Source organism: Macaca fascicularis, chromosome 1 (assembly GCF_037993035.2).
Source record: "Macaca fascicularis isolate 582-1 chromosome 1, T2T-MFA8v1.1".
Classification (NCBI taxonomy): domain Eukaryota; kingdom Metazoa; phylum Chordata; class Mammalia; order Primates; family Cercopithecidae; genus Macaca; species Macaca fascicularis.
This window is the reverse complement of record NC_088375.1, coordinates 31,615,801-31,624,962: the sequence shown is the minus strand read 5'-3', so window position 1 is coordinate 31,624,962 and position 9,162 is coordinate 31,615,801. Positions and strand designations below refer to the sequence as shown.

General features: G+C 44.1%; 2 protein-coding genes and 1 pseudogene across 10 annotated transcripts in view; 1 reads left to right on the top strand and 2 right to left on the bottom strand.

Annotated features, from left to right (window-relative positions):
* Positions 1-617: 617 nt before the first annotated feature.
* On the bottom strand, positions 618-977 carry LOC102119888 (large ribosomal subunit protein eL43-like; annotated as a pseudogene).
* A 3,068-nt stretch (positions 978-4,045) lies between these two features.
* LOC141409635 (uncharacterized) lies at positions 4,046-8,144 on the bottom strand. The gene is made up of 2 exons (XM_074031173.1): positions 8,120-8,144; positions 4,046-5,295 (listed from the first exon to the last, which is right to left on the bottom strand). The coding sequence occupies exons 1-2, from the start codon at positions 8,142-8,144 to the stop codon at positions 4,406-4,408; spliced, it is 915 nt and encodes a 304-aa protein (XP_073887274.1). The 3' UTR covers positions 4,046-4,405.
* The window catches only part of RC3H1 (ring finger and CCCH-type domains 1), a 92,159-nt gene continuing 87,846 nt past the window's right edge, over positions 4,850-9,162 (top strand). For 4 of the 9 annotated variants that reach the window (XM_074015266.1, XM_074015195.1, XM_005540039.5 and 1 more), the window contains exon 1: positions 4,850-4,983. The gene's annotated coding sequence lies outside the window, so the exon portion shown is untranslated. Of the gene's footprint in view, positions 5,391-9,162 lie in introns of all 9 variants that reach the window. The other 5 variants (XM_005540043.5, XM_005540041.5, XM_005540040.5 and 2 more) reach the window with 2 other exon arrangements.

Sequence of the window (9,162 nt, the reverse complement as noted above, 5' to 3'; positions counted from 1 at the left end):
ACCATGAGGTCAGGAGATTGAGACCATCCTGGCCAACATGGTGAATCCCCGTCTCTACTAAAATACAAAAAATTAGCTGGGTGTGGTGGCGCCCGCCTGTAGTCTCAGCTACTCGGGTGGCTGAGGCAAGGGAATCTCTTGAACCCGGGAGGCGGAGGTTGCAGTGAGCTGAGATTGTGCCACTGCACTTCAGCCTGGTGACAGAGAGACTCCGTCTCAAAAAAAAAAAAAAAAAAAAAAAAAAATTCAGAGGAACAAACAATATAGTACAGGCATATCAGAAAATATAGTACAGGCATATTAGAATACATATTGAAAACATAAGGCATTATTTTAACTGATTTGTGTATGATCTGAAAAGTTGCATTAATCTTTTTTTAGGGTTCATGCAAAGAGCAAAAATGTATTTGATGACTTGTCATTCTTATCTGACTGATTAAGAAACAAAAGACTCTAATAACATATGCACAAAATGAATTTGAAAAAATTGAGTACTTATTATATGCCATGCACTGATATTTTATATGAAATGACTCATTTGATTTTCATAGTATATCAGTAGAGGAAGTCAGAGCAAAGTCTAAATTTCTGGGTATTCCACATTAGAATTATTATTATTTTTTTGTTACATAAATTAACCCATTTATTGTAGGTCAGTGATGTCTCAAAGAGTAGAGGAGTGTCTACCGGTCTTTCAACTCCTTCAGTCTTCTGATGGCGGACTTTACCGTGACAGCGGAAGTGGTATTGTACGTCCAGGCACCGCCAGCCACTGTCTTCATGCAGGAACCACAGAGCCAGATCCCCACAGCTCGTCTCTTCATCTTGGTTTTGCCACAGAAAGAGCAAGTGTACTTGGCCTGCTGGCTGATTTCAATTTTCTTCACCATTTTTCGGAGGGAGGCCCCATAGCTGGTCCCCTATTTACCTACGATCCCGACTTTCTTGGTGCGTTTGACCATATCGCCGCGAACTAGGTCCGAGCCCAGAGAGGGTCAGAATTATTAACAAAATATGAGATAAAACCAATTTGTTTAAGTTGTCTTGAAGCTACAAAATAGTGATTTTTTTGTTTTTGTTTTTGTTTTTGAGACAGTCTTGCTCTGTCGCCCAGGCTGGAGTGCAGTGGCGTCATCTGGGCTCACTGCAACCTCTGTCTTCTGGGTTTAAGCAATTCTCCTGTCTCAGCCTCCTGAGTAGCTGGGATGACAGGCATGTGCCACCATATCTAGCCACTTTTTGTATTTTTAGTAGAGATGGGGCTTTGCCACGTTAGCCAGGCTGGTCTCAAACTCCTGGCCTCAGGTGATCCGCCTGCCTCAGCCTCCCAAAGTTCTGGGATTACAGGCGTGTGCCACCTCACCTGGTGTCATCAATCTTTTATAAATTAAAAAAAAAAATTAAATAGAGACTGGGTCTCATTATGTTGGCCAGGTGGTCTTGAACTCTTGGCCTCAAGCAATCCTCCTGCCTCAGCCTCCTAAAATGCTAGGATTACAGGCATGAGCCATCATGCTCGGCCTCATTTAATCTTATTTGTATTAACTCACAACAAATCTCAATACTCTAACAAGAGTAAAAACATTTTAAATAAACTTTTTAAAAAGAGCTTATTTTGCTAAATTTTCAAATAATTGTTAATTTGGGAATAAAACCCAGAATATCATTTTTCCCCCTTGCTGAATATCCGTATTATCTTTCTTCTAAATAGACTCAGTTTAAAGAGACAAATTATCCTCTGTATCTTTTTTTTTTTTTTTTTTTTTTTGAGATGGAGTCTTGCCTATCACCAGGCTGGAGTGCAGTGGCATGATCTTGGCTCACTGTAACCTCCACCTCCTGGGTTCAAGCAATTCTCCTGCCTCAGCCTCCCAAGTAGCTGGGATTACAAGTGCACACCACCACACTCAGCTAATTTGTTTGTTTGTTTGTTTGTTTTGGAGACAGAGTTTCGTTCTTATTGCCCAGGCTGGAGTGCAATGGCACAATCTCCGCTCACTGCAACCTCCGCCTCCCAGGTTCAAACGATTCTCCTGCCTCAGCCACCCTAGTAGATGGGATTACAGGTGCCCACCACCCCGCCCAGCTAATTTTTTTGTATTTTTAGTAGAAACGTGGTTTCACTATGTTGGCCAGGCTGATCTCCCAACTCCTGACCTCAGGCTATCCATTCCTCAGCCTCCCAAAGTGCTGGGATTACAGGCGTGGGCCACAATGCCCGGCCAAGATGGAGTCTCGCTGTCGTCCAGGATGGAGTGCAGTGGTACGATCTTGACTCACTGCAGCCTACGCCTCCCGGGTTCAAGTGATTCTCCTGCCTCAGCCTCCGGAGTAGCTGGGACTATAGGCGCGCGCCACCACCCCTGGCTAAATTTTGTATTTTTAGTAGAGATGGGGTTTCACCACGTTGGCCAGGATAGTCTTCATCTCCTGACCTCGTGATCTGCCCGCTCTGTCTCCCAAAGTGCTGGGATTACAGGTGTGAGCCACCGCTCCTGGCCTTATCTTCTGTGTCTTATACTTCTAGTCTGACTGGGGAGTTCAAAACATATGACTTCTCACAGATTAGTTTTTTTATTTTTTATTGTGAACATACGTGTTTTCTTCAAAGCTGCTCTTCTTTTTCTGTCAAATGTGTCTTTATATCACTAAAATGAATTTGGGTTTGGGGAAGCGTCTCCATTTTTAACTTTTTTTTTTTTTTTTTAGCTCTCGTTGCCCGACTGGAGCGCAATGGCGCGAACTCGGCTCACTACAACCTCCGCCTCCCAGGTTCAAGTGATTCTCCCTTCTCAGCCTCCTGAGTAGCTGGGACTATAGGTGCACGCCACCACCCCTGGCTAATGTTTGTATTTTTAGTAGAGACGGGGTTTCTCCACGTTGGTCAGGCTGGTCTTGAACTCCTGACCTCAGGTGATCCGCCCCCCTCAGCCTCCTAAAATGTTGAGATTACAGGCGTGAGCCACTGTATCTGACCTTTAACGTATTTTTAATTGAAACTTTGACGAGATAAAAATAAACAACTTAAAAATCATATTGCTTAAGGGAACCTTTTAAGGAGCCTTACCAACTGAGGTACAACTATTAATAGTTCAAAGAAGTTGGCCGGGCACGGTGGCTCACGCCTGTAATCCCAGCACTTTGGGAGACCGAGGCGGGTGGATCACGAGGTCAGGAGATCGAGACCATCCTGGCTAACACGGTGAAACCCCATGTCTACTAAAAATACAAAAAATTAGCTGGGCGTGGTGGTGGGCGCCTGTAGTTCCAGCTACTCAGGAGGCTGAGGCAGGAGAATGGTATGAACCTGGGAGGAGAAGCCGGGATCACCCCACTGCATTCCAGCCTGGGCTACAAAGTAAGACTCCGTCTGGGGGGTGGGGTGGGGGGGAAGAAATTACATTATCTAGGTTGCTTGTAATGGAAGTTGAGTTACTTGCTTCACCTAAACAAGGAAGTTGGCATGTTTGCCTAGCAACAGTCGCTAAAACCTTCTGTTGTGGAAGGTTCCCTAGGAGTGAGAAGAAGGGAGGAGGAGGAAAAGCAGGAGGAGCAGATTAATCTGTTTTTCCTAGCAGGGTACAGAGGCCTGGTTTGAGGAGGGAAAGGCTTTAAGAGATCCCTTTAGATTGGCACATGCTAACCTAAATCCCCCTATGGTAGCTAGAAATTCACTCTCTGTAGGACTAGGGTTACTATTTAGTAGGCTGAAAAGACGATTACAGATTAAACCCAGTTCAAAGGCAGCAAATTCCAATCAATAGAAAGACATCAATAGGTCTTCTAAACAGAAGCTGAGATTTCAGGAGCAGGAGGGTGTTAACAACTAAAAAGAATTCTTCTCTGCCAAGAGTTTAGGAAGGTGTGTTATATTTCTTTAAAATAATACAAAAATACTATCTGTGATAGCGATTCCAATGTATCAAGTTAAAGGCAGAAGTGCTTCTCTTGGGGTACTGTGATGTAAACAGTGAAGAAAGGACAGAAAAACATAATCTCTGCTCTCTTGGTCAAGTCCTGAAGCAAAAAAGGTGATGCTGCCGAGTAGAGAGTATTAAATGGTTGTTTATTTGGGGACTCTCTCTCTCTCTCTTCTCTTCTAGATGATTTATTTTGAAATCAGTACTGTATGGTGTTACGATAATCCCATTTCTTCCCCCTCTCAAAAGCTAAAGAGGGTTTGGCTAAAATGAATTGTCTGAAGGGACCTCTCATTCCCCAAAACCAAAACGGCACCTTTTCCACAAGGGACAAGAAACTTTTAAAGAGTAGCAAGGTTAGATTTCAGGAGCTCTTCGACGAGCCACATCTTTTCCTGTCGTCCCCAAATAGCTCTTATTGTTCACACAGCCCAGGAGAGACGTTTTGGAGTAGCGTGTCCGGGCCTTTGGGCTGTTTCACAGCCTTAGGAGGCTGAACTCCAAGAGGGGTGACGAGGACAAAGCTGATGAGATCCAGAACCTAGATAATATGGAAGAAGACAAATGGGGTGGGGGACAAGACGTGAAAAAGAAACCAGAGTTGGGGGACAACGGCTGAGAAAGCCAAAAGAGTAGACGTATTGCGGGGTTCGATGGAAACGACAGAAATTCCTCCAATTTACTCTCGCCATCTGGCCACTGGCCCGCTGAGCCCAAAGGCGCCGGTGCGGGAGGGCAGGCCGGACGGAGGGACCGGTTCCTCTGCTCAGGGAGTGTGAGACTTTGGGTCGCGGCGGAGAGCGTCGCCGGCCTCCCTCCCGGGCGTTGGTGGCCGGTGACTCAGAGCTTTGCTCCCGCGCCCGCCCCGCCCCTCCGCCCGCCCCGCCTTCTGAGGGAGGATCCTCGCCCTCGTCTCCGCCCCAGTCTCCGGGGCGGGCCGGAGCCTGAGGAAGAGGAAGGGGACGAGGACAACGAGCGACTGGGCGGCGGAGGACGAGGAGGAGGAAGAGGAGGCAGACCAACAAGATGGCCCCTGCTGCAGGAGCAGCCTCAGCAGCAGCAGGTGGGAGGCCGGAGGCGGTGCTGGCGGTGGCGGCGGCAGCCGTGGCCCGGCGGCCTGGGACAGAATCAGAGTCAACGGTGGCAGCGGCGGCGGCGGCGGCTGCCGCGGCGGTGGCGACGGCCGCGGGGACTCGGAGCTGAGAGGAGCTGCTGCTCGGACCAGCGCGGTGAGCGAGCGGCGGGCGGCGACTTGGGGAGCGGGGCTGCCGCGGCCGGGGCCTCCGTCGGGAACAATAGGCAGCTGTGGTCGGGAAGGATTTGTCCTCGCCCGCCCTCTGCTCCCCGCCGCAGCGGCCGCCCGGCCGGCCCCAGGCTCCTCAGGGCCCCCGCCGGCTGCTCTGGGGCTTGTCAGTGGCCGGCGTCCTTTAGGCCTCAGGCCTCTGCATGCCGCCTGGAGGGCCTGTAGGGGTAGGTAGGCCGAGAGGAGGGCGAAGGGAGGCTCGGACTAGAGGGAGGGGGCGAAAGGGCTGCCTGGCTCCTCTGGTGCTGCCAGGGCCTGGGCCAGTCGGGGAGTGCGCACGGGAACTGCTTTTTGGACCCCTCCTCTGTGGGGGTGGGGGAGGGCGAAGGCGTCTGTAAACAGGCGCCGCCTCTGACTCCCAGCACCTTAGGGCTGCTCCCTCCCCCAGCCCCTGAAGCGCTCCCCCTCTTTGGCCAAGCGGGGTTCACGGTGTCTGTTTCCCTGAAGCCCCTGGAGACCTAGCCTGTGGTCTTCTCCCTCCTGGCGGTGGGAAAATTGTGTGTGTGCAGGTGTCTTAAAAAAAAAAAAACTGAAATGCAACAAAAACATACAAAATATGGTTATCGATAAAGGATGGAATGGTAAGGGATGCGCCTCTCTAAACATCTCTAAGCATCAGTTCTGTAAACATCAGTTATGCCCGCGCCCCAGTTGAAAGTGAATTGAAACAAGAGCTCTTTTGGAACAGTAATAATACTACTCTTGACATATCAGAATAGCCCATGAAACTGGAGACAAACACTTACTTTCAACGCGGAGACAAATTGTAATGTTTAAAGAGAACTTTTATTCCAGCTAGGCGTTTTAAATTACTAACATGCAGTGTAAGAAGCAACATTAACTAGCGTAAAGTGGACCTCAGGAAGCATTTCTAAAGGAGACACAGAGGTGGTTCATCTCCAGCCATAGAGCTTCTTGTGCCTTGTCTCCTGTTTCAGTAATTTGTCCCTAAATTGTTCAAGACCAGTCTTTTCTCTGAGTTAGAAATTTGATTTCATTTTTGTTTGTTCTTGTTTTGTTTTGTTTTGTTTTTGAGACGGAGTCTTGCCTTGTCACCCAGGCTGGAGTGTGTGGCGCAATCTCGGCTCACTGCAGCCTCCATCTCCCGGATTCAAGCGATTCCCCTGCCTCACCCTCCGGAGTAGGTGGGATTACAGGCGCCCGCCACCACGCCTGGCTGATTTTTGTATTTTTAGTAGAGACGGGGTTTTCACCATGTTGGCCGGGCTGGTCTGGAACTCCTGACCTCAAGTCATCTGCCCGCCTCAGCCTCCTAAATTGCTGGGATTACAGGCCTGAGCCTTAAACTTAATTTTTCAAGGCTTCTACCACATTTTCTTACAAGTGAGGGAAAAGGTAGATTTAAGTTATTTCTAAAGTACTTTCTACCTAGGTATGCAGAAATTTATATTAAAATTGCTTGGATACATCCAAGGAAATTGCTTTTCACTTGTTAACATTCAACTGTAAGGCCTAAGGGTTATAGGTTGTGTTCTTAAGGAAGACTGACCTGTGCTGAAAAGATGCCAGTTAATGTCTTTCACCTCTTTTAAGGGTACATTTCTAAGTAGAATTGGTCTAAGTCTGTTATAATTAAAAACATTTTCAGGTTACATGAAGTCTAGTAAGCAGCACTAGTCTACCTCTTAGTTCTTCCACAACAATTGATACTGAATAGACTAGCAATTGAATAAACATAGAGGTTGAATTATCTTGGTTAGGATTTGAAGTATAGTGAGTGAATATCAATACTGACTTTCATTTTATGCCTAGCATAAATAATGTTGGAGATGTTTTGATTTTTTGAGTGACGGAGAAAGAACAACTTTCTGTGGCTCCTGATGTTGTGACTTTTTTGCAAACATTTCAGAAAAGACACCGTTTTTCAGATGCTCAGATCTGTGATTTTTTTTTTCTGTGCTAAATTTTGTTAGGTCAGCACAGATTCCAAGTCCATGTTATAATGATAGTTAAATTTATGTTTGGCCCTAAACCTATTAGAACAATTGTAGTAATTGATAGCTTGTAAGTTTTAAGTGGTTCATGTACTGTGTTATGAAAAAAAATCTCACCGTGTTATGTCAAGGGCAGATTTACCTCATATTTATTATCATTTTCCTGAAAATAAGTATTTTTAAGTGGTAAGGTTTTGTATTTGAGATTGGTTATTGACCCAGCAATTTATGGGCTTAGTCTGGGTCCTTATTTGTTTAATAGGAAAAAATTTAGGGAATTGTTTTTATTCATTTTATGTCAAAACAGTTTTAAGATGTGATCCCTCAATTGTCCCGTCTTCAGTGTCAATACTTATTACTTAAGTTCAGATTTTCTCAAGTAATAAAAATTTACTTCTAAGAAGTTTTGGGACCAGAGCTTAAGAATTAGATTTATATTTTCTTAGTAATATTAAAAATTAATACATGCTTGATTTATTTGAAGAAATTAAAAAGGGTAATTTTGTACACAATAATACAAATTTAGTTTTTCAGAACATATTTGTTGAATGAATAAAAATATTTAATCTTCCTCATTATGCTGCAGTATTAGTTCTGTTGTCCTCATTTTTTCATATGAAGAATCTGAAGCTAGGAGTAGCTACATAATGCGCAAAAAGATCACATAATTAATAGGTAAAAGAGCTTACTCAGACCCAGGTCTTGTTACACAAATTAGATTCTTTGCCACTACCACATGTGTCACAGTTAAACTTTGCAGCATCTTCTGTGTCAACAGATTCCTTTTTTTGCCTGTGAACTTACCCTATTATCATTATTTGTATCCTGTCAGATATCTACTTGTAAGAACAAGAAAGTATTTGTTCATGTGAATCACAAAAGAAACACTTAACTTTTTGTTTTTAGCATATCTGAATGCTATAAAATATAAAAACTCATACTGTTTACATAGGACAGATTTATCATACTGCTATAATTGTTTTCATGGTTAATTTGTTATATAGGCAATTACTAAATTGTGCCTTTTAAATACTTTATAAATTCTTAAAAATAACTAAAGATATTCAGTGATGTTAAAGTTGGGTCAGCTAATAATATTTGAAGTTCTTAATTTATACATTTTTTTTCTTTAAGCCATGGATAATTTAGAATTCTGCAGTATTTTTCATCTCCAGATCTTAGGACTTGAAATGGATTTTGATGGGTCTAATCAGTCCACTCTTGTATATATCTTGAAAGTGGTCAGCATCCAACAAAGTGAGGAATAAACTGATAAATGATCCCTGTTTGGTGAACACCTCGGATCAGGATGTTCCTTGGCAGGGTATTCTGACCTGGTTTAGCTTTGGCCCTGTCTGTGCTCAGGGTTCAGGTATTCTTCAGGATTGGGTTCAGAGGGATTAAAATTCTCAGATTGGCCTGTATCAGAACAGTCACAGATTTCAGTCAGCCTTTTCCCAGAACCTTCTCCAAGATTTTTTCTTTTGTGTAATCCTGGAATCTAGGCTGGATTTAGAGGTTATGATAAAATATTAGTTTTGTCAGGCATTTATACAAAGGAGTTTTTCTTAGTACAGTGTTTCTTAAGGTAGATTCCTTCTATTTTTGAAGTGTGATGTTTACCAATCTGAAGTAATGTTGCCCTATATCCCTAAGATAATTAACTTTAGCATATTTATTTCTGTCCATTTTTGGTCGCGATTGTGCCTGTTTACTTCTTATGTAATACTCTTGGTTGCTTTTTGTTTGTTAGGTACTTCTTATTAGTTTATAATGTTTTCCTGATTGAGGTTTGGGGAAGTAATTTTTCTCAAATTTAAAGTCAGCTATTTACAGATGTATGTCAGAGCAATATTATTTTGATAATTATCAAGCATTTTAGCAATGCTGTATGTGTATATGTATGAATGAATGACAGAGTCACTCATGGTCTGTCATCCAGGGTGGAGTGCAGTGGCACTGTCATAGCTCACTTAAGCCTCAA

Coding starts and splice junctions, on each gene's coding strand:
- LOC141409635 (XM_074031173.1), bottom strand. CDS start 8,144: ATGATAAATCTGTCCTATGTAAACA. Junction 5,296..8,119: donor AAATCTGTCCTATGTAAACA/GTATGAGTTTTT, acceptor GGCCCTGAGGAG/CCTGGGGCCGGCCGGGCGGC.